Source organism: Amblyomma maculatum, chromosome 4 (genome assembly GCF_055883805.1).
Source record: "Amblyomma maculatum isolate TAMU_Amacu chromosome 4, ASM5588380v1, whole genome shotgun sequence".
Taxonomy (NCBI): Eukaryota; Metazoa; Arthropoda; class Arachnida; order Ixodida; family Ixodidae; genus Amblyomma; species Amblyomma maculatum.
The window spans coordinates 24,545,802-24,562,946 of NC_139347.1; the positions used below are offsets into that span (position 1 = coordinate 24,545,802).

Sequence of the window (17,145 nt, forward strand, 5' to 3'; positions counted from 1 at the left end):
TTGTTTGACCATTCTTGTCATCTCCGCAGACACGCATGTGAACACGGCTCCACGATTGACCGACCGCCGACCAATGCTGCGGGCCCGCCAGGGAGAGAGCGTGAAGATCCCCTGCGCAGCGCAGGGCTACCCAGTGCCCTCTTACTCTTGGCATCGCGTAGAGGGCGGCTGGCAGGTGGCGCTAGACTCGGCGGGCCGCGTCTCGCAGGCCGACGGCACGCTGCTCTTCAGGCGAGTCTCGGTATCCGACGCGGGCAAGTACGTATGCATCGTCAACAACACGATCGGCGAAGATCACATGGAGACACAACTCGTAATCACCGGTGAGCGACACGTAGTCTTGTACGCAGTGTCAACCGAATTTACTTTCTCTGTTACTGCCTCTGTCAGTTCGCGAGATAGCGTTCACCCGGAAGAGGGAAAGGCGGAGAGCGTGCGAGATGTGACAGTCGCGCTCATAGTTCTGAAATAACTCGATGATACATTCGGTATGCAAGGAGATTATACATGACCCTTTCACATCTCCTTTGTATCTTGCCGAGTCAAATTACGAACAGGAAGCATCTTTGAGGGAGCCTCACACTAAGCATAAGCGAAGTATAAGGGATCACCGTCCTAATCAGCCTGATAAGCAGTTGCTTTCAGGCTCGCGTGTCACGTTCTTGACAGTTAAGGGACAAAGTTGGCCGCTGTAGAAAACTGAACTTATTTTTTCAATTCCTTTTTATTGTTCGCACAACTAATAACATAATATATATATATATATATATATATATATATATATATATATATATATATATATATATATATATATATATATATATATATATATATATATATATATATATATATATATATATATATATATATATATAAAGCAGCGTGAGTGTGGCATCGAAGCCTTATACATTTGAACGGTATTTCAGGAAAAGCCATATTGTGCAATAAATAAAAAACAAATTTTCTTGCATCATCAAGTAGCAGTCTATGTGCAGTTAATGTTCCGAATAGCCCTCTGATCTAAAATCAGGGTCATCTAAGGAGAAAATGAGAATTGGGTAGCATACAACGTGTTCGCTTTTTGAACCATGAAAACTTGTCGAAAGCTTTCAGCGGAATGCAAATAATGGGAGGAACTAGGCATCGCACAGTGCTTTTTTTCCAGATACCAGATATTGCGCTGTACCATTTAAAATACTAATGCACCTCTTGCGTGGTACTAAATAAAAATCCGAAGCTATACAATGGCACTCTGTAGTGAAAACTCTTGGCGTCTTTGCAGACCTCTAGGCGTACCTTATGAGATGACTACGTCGACAGTCCCTGCCCATAGTGAAATATTAAGTCATTTGCATGGAAGGGAAAACACAACCTCTGTCAGCCATGACAAAGTTTTACTACCAAAGTTTACTTTGTGAGATCCTTCTGTGGCATTATTAGCGCTTGTTGCTCTGTATTACCTCAATAAAAAATACGCTTTAACTTTTTCCCCTTAGATAGCAAAGGGAGGTACCCAACTATACTACTCTTGTTTAACACTACAATACGAGAGCATTTTCTCGGGCATGTGGGCACAATATAGCAGCATTTTTCATTCGCTTTCACAAAACATATCATCGCCTAAACAGGTGCTTACGCTTTGCCAAGGAGGCTATTAGGAAGCTTCTTGAGATGACTCCGCCGTCTGGTCAAGTATTAAGCTCTTCCTAAAAAAAATGCTTCAAAGGCAACGACGAATTCGTTCTTTGGAAGACATGTGAGCTACTGCAAAAATTCCGACATCTACCTCACTGCGCCAACCTCGTTAGATTTGGCTAAATTGCCATCGAATTCTGCTGCTGACTACAAATTTACAATTTCCACTCAGGTCTTAGCTGCCGAATATATATAGACACGGAATTAAATATACATATATGGCAGTGGTTCAACAGTGTGCACAAAGCACCCCAAAAACTTCAAATTCATCCAGAGTTTTCCATTACAGCTCCGTTCATGACCGACATTTATAACGGGCACTGAGACGCTATTCCTTGTTAACAATTATTGGTTTTTACCGATGAGCCCCTGATTTGCTCGCAGCACCGCTAGCTGCCTCCGTACGCCCACGGCGCACAGTGGCCACTGAGGGTGGTTCGACGACACTCAACTGCTCCACTTCCGGCCACCCTGTGTCGTCAGTGGTATGGCTGAAGAACGGACAACCCGTGGTCTCCTCCCGGGTGAAGATGCTCACGAAGGAGACGCTGCATATCCCCAATGTGCTGCGGGATGACAAGGGCATGTACCAGTGCTTAGCGCTAAACGACTACGACTGGGCACAGGACACGGCAGAGGTCACTCTTGGAGGTGTGTGGCATAGTTTTCTTGCTTTTGCTTTTGGTTTTATTCAATTAACCTGGAAACATTTGAAAATGGGCTGAGCACACCATTCTAAGCGCAGTGAAAAGATGAGCTGACAGAACTGTTACTGGAGCGTTTTGGATGGGCATATCTCGAGGGGCTGTATAAACAAAAAAAATCTTTTAGTGTGTAAAAACAAAAGAATTCTTAACCTTCCTTAGGGCAACATTTAGCGTGGGTCCAAGGAAAAAATAGAGAAGGCTTTAACCCGTCTAAACCTAAGTAACCAAAGCAAAAGCGGCACTTTTTTCTCGACCCGCCTTTCTTCGTCTCTGCGAGGCAACCTCTCGGCAAGCTGTGTCACTGAATGACGGCTATGGCAGCAGAATAACTTTATACCCATCGGCGAAGCAATGTCTAGAGCTGTTGCAATGTGGCGGCGCCGGCGGAGACGAGGTAACTTTAACACAAGGCGCCCTCGGCGGAGCTGTTGTTGAGTGACGTCGTGGCTATTAACTAGACAGTGAAGAGCGCGCAGCTCCGGCGGTGGAGGCGGCCTCGGTGAGGCCGCAGCTGCGGCTAAGTGGTTTGTTCTCGGTCCAAAGTTAACATTACTCGGTACGCGAAGAAGCAACGGAAGCGCGTAGTAAAGTTTTTACATTAAATAAATCGCTCAGCAGTGCAGGTTATCGTGGAACGTGTCGTTTTGTTGGTTATGGTTCCAAGAGTGAATGCGTCTTCCTCTTTCGCAGGAATCTGGAATCTCTCCTCGAAAACACGCATTTACTAAACAAGCAATGCTTTATTTATGCTACCGCGTTTAATTTACGCTATTTTCTTTTAGATCTATTCCAGCATTAACATCGAATGCATGCCATGGGCGTAATAAACAGAAATGTTTTCGCTGCACTGTGAATTTTGCCACCTTTCCCAAGTATTCACCGCGAAAAAAAATAACCTTTTATGTTCAAAATCATCTTACGGTAATAAAACTGCAGAGATTGCATCCATAAATTTCAGGGTATATTGAATGGAAATCAATGACTGTGAGGTGAAAGGCTAGCCTTTAACCAACCATGACTTTCATATTTTTTTCCAAGTAAAGGCGTAATAGTGTCTAGAGTGTGTAAGCGGGCGCGCTTGAGGGAACGATAGAGTCAATACTAATGTTGCAGTGGCTTACTTACTGCAGGCGTCCTTTATAGAGCCCGACGGTAGGTTAATCCAATAACATTTTACCTAGTTAAAAACTTAGTGATTATGCGGTTAGCATAATTGCAGAACGATTTACAGATTTCAATGATTCAAAGCTTCACAACATACTGACGGCGACAGCTTTTCTTAGCGGGCGAGAGAAAGCTACATGGGGCGGGGTTCCCTGACCGGTTCCTAGGCAAAACAATCCTGTTGGCTATTTTTTCCTGCTTTTTTTTTAGGGGGGGGGGGGGGGGGGTTAACTGCTTAGGCGCGTCTGGTGACTTACTGGTGTTGAGTAAGAAATAAATCCTGCATATGCACGCAGCATTAGAGGTTGGGGAAATGTAAGAATTGAGTAAATAAAATAGCAGACATGACCACATTTTCAAAGACACCAGAAAAACAAGTTGCACTGTTCAACTGGCAGCGGTAAGAGTGCACCTCCGGATACAGTTCTGCCGGATATAGTTGTCCTGACAACGACACGATGTCCCAGTTGACTTTTCTTCAGCCCCTCTGGCAGAAATTGGCTCGGCAGGAGCATATATAGAAGTTGTCTATCTCGGACTGTGCTGTTTCTCCAGACAGTGCGCCTGGACGCCTGGTGATGAGTTGTGCTCGATAAGTGGTTGCTTCACTGATTTCCTGGCGCAGCTGGCACCATGTATGGAAATTTCTTGTTACCGGACGCGCCAAGAAAGATTCGCTGTGACCAATGAACTGTTTTTGACGTGATTTTTAGAGCTAGTAGTAAGCAGGTATGTTAAGAAAATGCTCACATTCAGATGCAATACATAAGCCTACGCTCTTTAAGAAAAACATTCAATTTCATCCGGGGACCATATTTTGCTGTTCCAGAAGAGCAGGTGCGTTTCTGCAATGTATTTTTCAGTCAATCCTATTGCGAGGAGAAATCCTTACTGGCAACAGGGCACCCTGTGGAGGGAATGAGTCAAATTTAACTACTCTGGGAGCAAGAATGTAGTGCGGACAGCTCTGCTTGTATACGCATTCATGTACTCGCTGCGCTGAATGTGAGCTGAATGCAGGACATTTTGTATGGTTATGTGACACCGGAGACTGATTTGATTTCAGCAGTTTTGATGTTCTGTGTTACAGGCAGTAGCTCTGAATTAGGCTTTTAGTAAGCACAAAAGACTTCTTTTTGTGGAAAATGTTATGGACCTGCTCGATTTAGAACAAGACTGTCATATGTGTTCACGCAGGATAGTTTTCCAACCACTTGTTGACTATATGTACCAGTAAAGTCCTCCAAAACCATTAATAAACTATTACTATATTTTCTCGTATCAGTAAATTAGAATGTTATATTCCTAGTGAATATTTATTCCGCAATAAGCATCGACTAGTTTTTCCTTTGAATGGTTTGGTTTACGGGGCTTAACATCTCATAGCGACGCAGGCTATGCGAGATACGCTTTCGTTTTGATATTTGATGCGGAAACTTTGAAACATTTCCACTGTAAAACCACAGCTCTTCATTTCAGCGGTCATCTAGTACTAAGTCCTTAACCCCCGTTTACACCCCTTATATCAATGCCGGCAGGTAAATATTAATATATTTTGGATTTGCCTACTTCCTAAATAGGCACGATGTAGGTCTCAGGTGTTGTTTCTCCGATAGGTTAAACCAGTGCATTTATTGACTTCTCCCGTGTAGAAGAATATAAGCATTTAGCAATATTGGTCAAGTTGATAGCAGTTTTTTGTGAATAGAAATTCCTTGTTGCAATGTTAGAAGGCCGCTTAAAGGGAAACTCCACGGGTTTTTTTCATCGTTTTGGGTTATTTCTCGCGTTAAATTCCGCAAGGTGTCCTGACGCCGACTCAGAAAGCTTTTTTCTAATTCCGATAGAGCTCTATGTTTAAAACTAATGAGCAGCAAAGCGAAAGCGAAACTGGTTTCATGGCCAAAAACGACGATCCAGTTGGCAAAACGGTGACGTCATATATAAAAAAGAAAAAGTCTTGAAATTATGACGGAGTACATAAATTATCTTAAAGAGCCTAATCCAGGCCTCAAAAATTATTGATCATGAGATTGAAGAGCAGTAACGCGGGTATAATACTTTTAACATCACAAACGTCATGTTGCCCGGAGAAATTGTCTGAACTGAGGCCACAAAACTGCACATTTTAAAATCACGTGCCGCGCGAATGAAATATCGTGCAGCGCCGGAATTTGGTAGAATGAGTCCAGACGGAGAAGAAATCTGGGTGTAAAATATTGGTCCCAATATGCGAATGTCGAAAATCCTCCGGAGTTGCCCTTTAAGCTTAAGATTAAAACTAGAGGCGATAGCGCATTAAACACCGTCTTCTCACTCCGCAACTTCTTTAATTTTTCCTTGAAATTTTTTCAGTTTTAAGAATTCTTATTACTGTAATATCGGTGCGCATTCAATAACGTCATGCACACTACGACGCGTGCATAGGTGTGCACCTAGCACCGTTGGTACCACGAACACTTAGTGGTCTATGCCTTGTATACCCGCCTGTCACACAAAGGGCCTGGGTTCGAACAGCAACAGTAACGGCGACTGATACATTTTACTAAATTGTGCATCTTTGAAACTCGTTTCTTCCTCAGTACTTACTGGGTTACAGTGATAGCGACGCCTTTTTGATCGAACTGTGTACGCCATCAAGTAACGCGTGCGATTAGTGCGCCAACTATCAGTCCAAGGGGAATTGTGGTGCGTTTCACTGCGATGGCGCCGTTCATGTAAATGCCGCATTGCATCCATGTTACTATTTCCCCATCGACGTCGCTTAATAATGTCCGGTACGCCACGCTAATGGTGCAGATGACCCCCCAGTGCTCACACATCGATTCGCCGAGAGAACTGTAGACCCAGGCTCCCCGGTGTCATTGAAGTGCACTGCTACCGGGGCCCCGCTGCCGCAGATCACGTGGACGCTGGACGGTGAGCCTGTCGTGGAGAACATGCGGCTGCGCATTGGAGACTTCGTCACAAACGATGGCCAGGTACGTCGGCAACGAACCCCCCCCAAAAAAAAACACATTAGAATTTGTTCTACCACAACGTATGCCTGCTTATAATGTACCGGTGCGGACAAAAGTAAACGGAGCACGCTTTTTCCTTCTACCATTTTTCACGCGATGCATAATTGATGCTGGCAGTTGTGGTAGGTGCGAACCGATAGTAGACGCCAGTGCCCTTTCACTTGGACAAATATTGTTTGGTTATCTCAAGTGTAGAAGGCGGGATTTTAATTTGAACGAAAAAGCGTGCTCCGTTTACTTATGTCCGCCCCTGTATATGTGTAGATTATAAAAGATTTGCAGAACAATCGAAAAACAAAGTAATAGAAATAGACTTTTCTAAAAAATCTACAACACGTACGAGCACTGGAACTAATCCGCGACTTTATTGCTTGTTAGGTTTAAGCGGAGGTCTCAAATATTTCATGCAACGATTGTTAAAAAATACAAATTACGGCGTTCATGTTTTTCTGAACTCCGCGAAGTAATCGCTCTTCTATAGAGACGTTTCATGCTTGTCATCCTAGTCCTTTAAAATATGGTTGTATTCAAGACTACGATCAATTGCTACTATAAAATGTGTACATAACATAAGGGTGATTTCTGTTTAAGCTTTTACTCCTAGCTCTTGATTATGTCACCCCTTTGACGCCAAGTATTCTTATTATTAAAAAGTAAATGACAAGAGTCGTTTCTCGTTTCTTTATTTATTTATTTATTTATTCTATAGAATTTCTTTCCACGTGCAGGTGAACAGCTTCGTAAACATAACAGCAGCAACTACACAAGACGGCGGCCGCTACCAGTGCCATGCAAGCAACGACGCCGAGACCATGTCCCACGGAGCTCGACTCAACGTGCGCGGACCCCCTCTGGTTCGCGCCATGCGAAACGTATCGGTACTCGCGGGTCGAACGCTCACGGTCCACTGCCCGGCAGCTGGATACCCGCTCAGCCAGATACTCTGGTACAGAGGTGAGCACCGAGACGAAAGAAACAGCAAAATAAAAAAGCCGGGTAACGACGGGCCGTGACACACTGACCTAGTATTCCAGTGCGAGCGCGTAATATGATGATTATGACAAATATTTATGCCGCAAGGCGAGCTTCGGCCAAACAGCAGCGTGATACAAGGTATACGTTTTCGTTACTCAATGTCTGATCAAAGATCGCTGCTCCAAGCGGTTCACTGAACTTCAACCGAGTACCAAAGCAAAGGAAAGCTGGTATCCGTTGTATCAGCGGAGGATAGCCCTGTGCAGCTGAGGATCAAACCCTGCATGTGGTATACCACATGCGAGTGCATGCAAAAACGACTCAACGGTAACCGCCTTCCTCGTGGGTGAAGGAAGCTGAAAAAAAATATTTGCTCGGTACTGATCTAAGCGTTGAAGAGCTTGCAGGTTGAAGACACATTGTAAGAAATGAGATTCTTGGATTGCTTGCAAAGAGTAATGCCTTGACAAGCATTGCTATTCTCTGTGGGAAACCGCTTTTATGTAATTTTTTTTGTTTTCTGTATGTTTGTTATGGGTGTTTCAGGGATAATATGAGCAAATAATGTCATCACAGGCATTGGGTGTTCAATAAAAGCAGTCTAATATTAAGAAGTCCATAATTATTTGCCTTAGGTAGCGCGACCATCCATCCATCAGGTAAGAACTTTAATCATTTTTATGACGGTGTCTGAAAATCGTTATTATTGCATTATTGCCAGCTTTTGTGCGCACTACTTAACTACCAGATTCCTCAAAGCGAGAGCGTGCACTCTAAGGCTGCCGTAATCGTAACGGAGATACAGGACTCATTCGCTTGTGGGCCATCAGATAAGTGCCTTGACAATGTAGATGGAGTCCATGTTTTTTTTTTTTCTTTTTTTTTAATGAAGGGTGCCGCCGAAGAGCCGTTATATAGTATTCATCAAAAAGTTATTATGCGTCTATGCCGAGCACCCACTGCTTGTTTTTTTTTTTCCCCTTTTTTTCCCAATTCTGAGTTACCACCTCTATATCGAGCGGGTAAATCGCTTTGGCAATTTTCGCCCTTCCTGAAATTGAGCTGGGAATGTATCCTTTAGACTACTTCCGAAGCAGCCTCTGCGGGTTCAAAGGTCTTCTTGGTGCACACCGAAACAATCGACACAAGTAGCTACCCATCTAAAACCTTCGCTCCGTTTATGATGCTTAAGCAAAGCCCTGAAGCGTGCCTGTCATTAACACGCAATGCTTTCTGTTAATGAGAAACGATCTGAAATATATCTTTTATTTTTATACTATACCATTACTAATATTCGGACGTTATGACGAGATTTTGCGCACTACATAGTTATTTTTCTCTGGATGTTGGTTTTTGCCGCGGTAAGGATCACTCGCTGGAGATTCTAAGCAAACTAAACCAAAAGAAAAGAACTGTTACGTAACCGTATACATAAACCGCAAAGCGGATTTTCGCACCTTGAAGAAGGCAAGAAAAAAAGGCGCAAAATGGAAACGCTTCCCTCCTTCAACGGTTCTTTTCAACCATTTTCTACAGTATAGCAGCACACGATGCACATCATCTCCGGCTTAGTTTCTATAGCACGACGCATCTACTTTACGATTTTCCAGATCACTAGCAGCTATTGCCCGAAAACAAAGAGAAAACTTCTGTGTGCGAACAGTGGTCGACTTAAAAAAAAAAAAAAAACAGACAGCGCCTTTCTCATGCTTTCAATTTGTCCCGGCCGCAGGAGAGGCCAGGCTCCCGCAGAGCAAGCGTCAAAGCGTGTTTCGAAACGGCACTTTGTCCGTGCACCGGGTGGAGCGGAGCGGAGACGAGGGCGGATACAGGTGCGTCGCCACTGGACCCTCGGGGAGGTCGGCCTCCGGGGAGCTCTACGTCAGCGTCATGGGTGAGTGGCCGAGGTAGTTCTTTATTCCGAAAGCAGTTTTATTGCACCGTGAGGCGCTGCACATGGAAGACTACAAGCGTTTTTTTTTTTTTTTTTCGTAAATTTTGCTATTTGCTCCTGAAGGCCATAACTCTTTCACAACATTGTGCTACTGAATTTATTCATTTGCTTTTAATGGTTGGTATTGCGCACTACTGCTTTCATTTCCCATTTTGTTTCTTTATTTTTTGTCTAAATGCTATCTCTAAGCGCCAAATTATAAAATAAAACGTGTCTAAAGAAAACGTTACCGCTATTTACTTTTTTTTTTTCAAATAGAATGTAATTAATACGCCACATCTTGGGAGTATTGGCTCCAGAGAGTGCCTACCGACTCTCGTCTCTGAGATGGTCCAAGATAAGCATGTGGCATTGTAAGATTGACCACGATGAGAAAATAAAGAGAGCGAATGGCTGCAGGAAAACTGTTCTGAAATTGCGCGTTAGTGAAATTTATGTCGAGCGTATTACTGTCCTTTTATTTACACTGAAGTTTTATCACCCGTTTTACGAGGACTTCGCTAATTCGGATAATTCGGATACTCGTTCAGAAAGCCAGGTTTTCATGTACCTCTACACATTGTATATATAATAATCAAACTATTAGGCAAATGGCTTTCTGGGTCACGAAGTTAGGGCGATGCAGGTTGTCATTTCGTCCTGCAAAGTTATTATTTCATGACTATTCTGTCGATGGGAACAACGTATCCATAATTGATGTCCGCTTATGCACGCGTACAAAATGCAGGCAGACGAGATTACTAACCGCACATCTTCAAAGGAGTACAGACATGAAGATGTTACTCTGTATTCTGTCTATGTAATGATCCGCATCCCATTAACCTAACATGACGTGCCACGTGTATTGCGCGAAAAAGCAGAAAATAATATATAATAGAATTTTTTCTCCTACGCAGTTTCGGCTTCAGTATCAGCCGCTGAGCGGCGGCGGGGCTGTCGTACACGCGCTTTTGACTCGCGAGCGATAAAGAAAAATGGGCTATAACCGTTGCTTATCCCTCTTTCGTGGTGTTAGCTTTTCGGCAGCCTTTCGTAAGCATTCTTGTGAATATATAATGAATAAAGAGCGATAAATATTGCAGCTTTTACATGTGTCCCAAGCTCTGCGTGCGTCTGTGATGACTCAGTCGTATTTTGTTTGGTTGAAATCTGAGATGAAACTGCATGAGAAAAAATACAAATATATATAATTTTTATCCCACGTAGGTTTATTCCACATAGGGATTTATGCACACAATCATTTTGCGACAAAGGGGTTTGGTTTGGTTTATGGGGTTTAACGTCAAAGTGCGACTCAGGCCGTGAGAGATGCCGTAATGTAGGGCTTCGGAAATTTGGATGGTACTAATCTGCATGGCAAATAATATTTTGAGACACAAGAAAGAACTCGATTCAATTGTCTGGCGTTTGAAAACAGCTGACGTAAAAGATAACTCTTAGGAGGTTGAAACCCGCTTTCGTAAAAGTTAAAAATCAAATACGTCGGCGGCCAAAATCACTTTACAATCTATGAATGTGAAAAATTAAAACACCATGCTTCACATCTTGAACTTCAGGGGAGCGAGATCGTTTGATTGTCATGCTGCTATGCAAGAAAACAATATATAGGAGTTTTGCAATGATCTTTAATTGGGTTAAAAAGCTTCACCCCTCTGTGACACGCTAGTGGCACGCTACGCTGAACAGAGATGTCTGTGTGCAAGGTATATCGCGAGCACAGTAAAGTAGCCCTTTTCGTGCGTTGTTTTCACGAAGCTATTGACCAAGCTTTGCGCTGTCACTTTGTTCATAACTAGTGGATTAAAAACATGTGGTGAATTTAAAGCTACTAAAAATAAAGATTTTTTGCCGACTATGATCATTTCTCATCACCTGCCCTTGTGACTGACTGGTTCCAGTGGCAGCTGGGGAGGGAGGCAATGCCAAAATGCGGAAGAACATGGAATACAGTAACAAAATGAACTATAATCGCAATCGAAGCATCCAAAGCCTACACCTGTTTCCGTGTGTAACTACTCAACATATTACTATTCAGCCGAGCAACGTTTTGTGACACTGCAGCCAAGGTAACGCAGGACAGAGAAGAAGATACGCCTTTGTCTATGTGGCATGAGGAGCGGCCTGCCTTAGTAATAGCGACATTGCACCTCCCCTTCACTTACTCGCTTCACATCTACGCAGCCTTAACCCGAACAATCAATAACTTGCCCCCCATAGGACGTGGACAAAGCTCCGTTTCCTTCCCTTTCATTATGGGCCTTGGCTGGAGAGCCATAGATTAATGTCCAGTAGATGAATGTATATAGGTGTCTTATTAAGGCCTGCTATTTCTAAGTCAATCTTCCACAGGGCGCTTAGCTGTTAATATTATTTTATTTATTTACATCTTCTCTCTGCGCTGAAGTACTATAGAAGGGTCCATTATGTGTGTCTGTTACGTAGTGCTCGCTATCAAAAAGCCATATTATTTACATGGCTGTTTCCAGTTTGGGAAAATAATGTCTATAAATATAGGTTATGTAGCTGATAACAACTGCGCTGTCATGTGCCTACCACAGTCCTACTGTAGCGTGAAATCATTCCCTTTTCATATTCTCTGTACAGCAGGCACCCAAAAGCTTCGCTCAATTACACTTAGCCGTTCCATTTCGTTGGCATAAAAAAAAAAAAAAAAAAACACGCGCCCACAAGAGCGTTTTTAGGACCTACCCTCCGAGTACACATGAGACCAGAACGTCGAACGCACCGGCAAAGCACTCAGACAAAGACTCAAAACACGTGCGTGTGGGTGTGCAGGACTTTATATCGGCACTGCTGCGTGATATCAGTTTAGTGATCATAGCCTAGCAGGCCTTGCTAATGACGTCGCTTGGAGCACACCACACTGGCACTTTGAAGTGCTCAGCGTTTTCGTTTCTCTTGTTATTTACTTATATTATGTGCTAGTTTCAGAACCAGTACACTTAAATGGTAGCATATATTCTGAAGCGTGAGAGATTCGCTCAGCAACATAAAATTGAGATTGTTGGTATTTTTTTTGCATACATTATGCTCATACCACGACTCTGCGAAGTCGCAAAAACTACGGGCGAAAACCGAACTGAGTTGATAAAGAGCGGTAGCCTATTGAGAAAAAAAAAAGGATTTCCTATCTGAAGCTATGGCGGATGACTGTTCCACTCACATTGCACTCCCCTGTTAGCTCGATAAGGCAAGCCTGCAGTTGGCTGTCATCTGCACGTCAGAGAAATATCGACCGCGCTCCCTTGTCACTTCGCGCACAATGAGGGGTTAGACCAGCCAAAACACTTTTGAAGGCGCCAACAGGACCAATCGTCTTGCGATGTCTCCTAGAAGTAAGATATCAAAATCGCTTCAGAAAACGAGGACAGAGAAAAACACGAGTGCTTGTCCTTGTCTTTGCCTTCCTTTGCTGTCATTCTATCAGGCTCTTTCCATATGTCATTCATGCATCAACTAGCCGGACCCGCCGCCCCAATAGAAGATAATTCCGTCGTATAGCCGTACTCCGTTATATATGCACCTGTAAATATTTCTCTACAATTAGTGTTAACTATCGTCATTGTTTAGTCAGGAGATGAACAGACAACGCTTTGTATTGCACTGTAAATTCTAGAGTTATCCGCAGTATACACTTCGTGTAAGTGTGCGCGATGGTCTTGCGCAATAACAACCTTATCTACGGTACTCTGCAATACGACATGACGAGCGGCTCGGTGGCGCGCCAGAGCACAGCGCTTGGAGGCCATGAGTTAATCTTCCACCACAAAAAATTTTGGTGGAAGATTAAGCATGGCTCGAACTTAGTTATATGAGCGAAAATTCTGTTAAGCATGCTTTTATATGGTGTTGGAAAGTTGTACACTGTTTTACGGCTTAAATTAGGGGGAGCTAAAGCTGCGTTTTATTTCTGCGATTCTATATATTTTTGTTTAAATTCATTTTTGGAGAAAGTAAAGCGCTGACCTGCCTCGCCTTCAGAGGATACCTACACTTAATTAGGTCAAGATCATTTGGACCCAGCTCAAAGTTATTACCAAGCGATGCGAAATCCGACGTTTCACCCCAAGTAGTAGACACCATAGTCTAAAGAAAAAGTAACTCGTGACAAGTGCCGAGCATCTAACTTCACATCTACACTCTTCTTGCAGTGGCTCCCGTTGTAGGTCCCTTCTCGTTTCCATCCAATCTGAAGGAAGGCATGCGCGCTATCGTCACCTGCTCTGTGCTGGAAGGAGACAGTCCGGTTCGCATTCGGTGGCTGCGAGATGGAGCTCCTCTGGCGCCTGACGGCAGGAACATCAAGGTGGAGGCCAGCAACGAGTTCTCCTCCACCCTCTTCATCAAGAGGGTGGGTGTTGTCAACTCTCATTTGGACCATTAGTAAAGTATATGCTTTGACGAAGCCTGCATCCTAAGCAACGTTTTTTTCTTCTTCGTTGAGTAGTTGACTATGTCACAAGCGAAGCAAAGAGGGAAATATATGCGTGGTGCGACATGTTAATCTATAACAATGATATCCGCCTCGTTCTTTCAGGCTGTCCCACCGAAGCCCCTTGTTATTTATTTCTTGTCTTTCGTTTTGTTTTTATCAGGTTAGCTACAAGCATCGCGGTGAATACACGTGCGTCGCAGCGAACTCGGCAGCCGCTGCAAATTATTCCTCCACTATGGTTGTCAATGGTAAGTGAAGCCCTGCTAGGTTCGATGTTGTTCCCAAAATATGTATTCAGACTGCATCGTAGCCTCTCAAGCTCGATTCAAAGCACGTCCATTCCGCATAAATATTTACCTCATGCGTGACAAATGAGCTCTAATGCTAACGTGCACCAGTTTATTTGTTGCTTGTCGCGCACCTACAACTGCAAATGTTTTTCGGTGACTGAAATATACATCGCCAAAAAATGCCAGCATGCTTAGTAGTGCGTGTGTACGATATCAAAGGCCGATTCATTCGTTGAAGCACACTGTAAGCTTTTGCTCACGATAAGTAGGGGTTCGTGTCGGCAAGCTTTGAATAAACCTATCTACACAAAACGAGACGCAGACTTCTTCTTATCCAGTGTTGTTAGTAGTCGACACTGTATGCAGCGCCACGTAATTCATCCTTCATTACTATTTTATATAATACATGAACGTACTCATAGTTAGAAACGCTACAGCGTTGCACGGCACTTAATTCAAACTGCTCGTTCAGTTTATGGACAGCATTTTTTCGCTGACCGTTTGGTAGACACATGATTACGCTTCATGCTGCTGATAAAAGTATTGCTAAATTTTACTCCAATGTCCCTTTCCTGGAGAATCCTGCATTTCTGTCACATGTGTAGTTTCTATTTGTGTTTAAACTCACAAGCCACATAGAATTGTTAGGTTTACAAATCACCTCACTATCTCATTTCCGCAAATTAGCTTTAAATTATTTCTGTCTAATTTTTGCTGTACTGACGCAAGTGATAACTTCGCACCCTATGGTCGGAGCCCTACAGAGGTTTTCTAGCCCAGTTAAAAGGGGCAAAAAACTGGGACTCGTGCTTTATAGGCTTTAGTGCAGTGAGATGTTTCATAGGTACCATTTTATATAAATTACAACTTTAATATCATTACCATAGTTCAGTGTTAATAATAGCAAAAATATATGTATATCTTTAGCGAATACAATAATTGTATAGATCAGCCTGTCTTAAGAGCTGTTCTTTAGAAAGGAACCTTCTCGGAGACAACAGCTTTGCTGCCTTAAAAGAAATATGCAGTCACTTTATTCTAGTCACAGAACATTGTTCCTTTCTCGACTCAATTTTAGGGTACCAGGAATCTCAATCAACATGAATCTTCAAAGCGAAATAAAAGTTACAATATAGTTTCTTTCTTATGTTCCTGATCTCAGTGGCGCCTCGTTGGAAAGTCGCACCAAGAGATAAAGCAGCCGTAGTTGGTGAGAACGTCATCATTGACTGTCAAGCAGAGGGATCTCCCTCTCCAAGGATTTGGTGGGAGAAATCGTCAGGTTGGTGCTTAAGATGATTCATTTAGTTTTGTTCAGTTTTAATAAACATGTTTCAAAAAGAGGATCATCGAAAATGTACTCAAATATAGTAAATGTAAAAAAAATAGCCCTTACCTTATCTATTTCTGTGCGTAGACAGAAGTGGAACGTTTTTTTAGTTATATTCTGAAGAGGCGTTTTGTTTAAATAAAATCTGGAGTGCGCATTTGTAACCATGGCAGCTAATGCCTATTTTGCAAAAACGCTTTGTTATCTTTGTAGCTTCAAGACCTACAGAGTATAAAGTGATCATCAGCAACTCGCACATACATGCACTGGAAAATGGTTCGCTCATGGTACGAGAGGCTCAAAGGAATGACACTGGCTTCTACCTCTGCCAGGCGAGTAACAGTGTGGGATCTGGAATCAGCAAAGTGATTGAACTCAAAGTTCATGGTGAGTAAAGAACAATTTTGAGTTTGAGATGGCCTACAGCCAGAAAAAAAATGCGGAAGTTACTCGTCTAAACGTTCTTCCTGTTTTTCTCAGATGCTGGAATGTGTATTAAAGCGTTCTTTTTTCTAGCATGCAATTCTCGCTACAGATACTGATACCGTCGTTGCGAGAAGATCAACCGATATCTCATTTAATTGCGCCTCCTTCTTCAAAAGCATTAGGATTGTGGCTTGTGGACATAATGAAGGACATTACAGTTCGATGAGAGAAAGAGAGTATATATACGAATGCAAATTAAGTGTTCAACATACACTTCGCCTGGTTGACCAAGGCAAGCTGGCATTCCAATTAGGCCGAGAACAACCAGGCACACCGGGAGGTGGGTGAAGAGAAGGAGATGTAGGAATTAACTTGACTGTGTGGCAACAAAGAACAAAAAGCAGTATCCTAGATTTGGCGTACAGAGCAGGGTAGTAGGAATGTGATGGGTCAGAACGAAGATGGAAATGGAGCTGTCAGGAAGGGGTAACGGGAGTGCTTGAATCCTAGGAACCAGATAATTATTGTTTAATTTTAACGATGGTACAAACCGATGCTTCAGCTCTCCCTGTGCAGAGAATCCGCTATTGTAGCGTTAATCTAAGCTCTTCTGATCGTGCATTGAAGCATGAAAGACGATTTCTTCCTGAGTACGTGTTTCTAAATTGAGAAATGCGCCCTTGCAGCCTACCAGTTCTTGCAGCAGTTGTTGAAAAAATGCAGCACTTGCAGACTTCCTTGCTAATGCCTTTACATAGATGAGGGCTCTTTGCAAGTCGCGAACCTTGTTGGTATCCTGTTGCAGCAGTAAAAAGGGCATTCTACGTTGAGAGACGAACACCCCGCACCTTAATATTGGTTAACATATTGGCATTGGTTAACTCCATCGGCGTCCTTAGATATAAACTCAGGGTGTGCAGGTTGTCACTGCTGTAAGTATAAAATTATTAGGCTTGTGAAAGTTGTTATAACGCAGAAAAAGTGACATTTTATTGTTAATAATTTAAGTAACACGGCTGTCACATCTTCGATATATTTGCGAATCTTTATCACCGCAAATAATGCATGGCAACGGTGATATAATAATTCATCAAGAAAACGTTAAAAGCCTATGTTGACTCTAGCTTT

The 17,145-nt window shown here is 42.9% G+C and overlaps 1 protein-coding gene across 1 annotated transcript in view; it reads left to right on the forward strand.

The window, feature by feature from the left end:
- Nucleotides 1-17,145, forward strand: part of LOC146190512 (cell adhesion molecule Dscam1-like) — a 140,724-nt gene that overhangs the window by 107,647 nt on the left and 15,932 nt on the right. Inside the window, exons 5-13 of the mRNA XM_084600181.1 lie at nt 30-323; nt 2,080-2,346; nt 6,366-6,547; nt 7,315-7,540; nt 9,294-9,455; nt 13,688-13,887; nt 14,132-14,219; nt 15,424-15,543; nt 15,805-15,978. Coding sequence (XP_084456307.1) covers nt 30-323; nt 2,080-2,346; nt 6,366-6,547; nt 7,315-7,540; nt 9,294-9,455; nt 13,688-13,887; nt 14,132-14,219; nt 15,424-15,543; nt 15,805-15,978 — 1,713 coding nt within the window. The remainder of the gene's footprint in view (nt 1-29; nt 324-2,079; nt 2,347-6,365; nt 6,548-7,314; nt 7,541-9,293; nt 9,456-13,687; nt 13,888-14,131; nt 14,220-15,423; nt 15,544-15,804; nt 15,979-17,145) is intronic.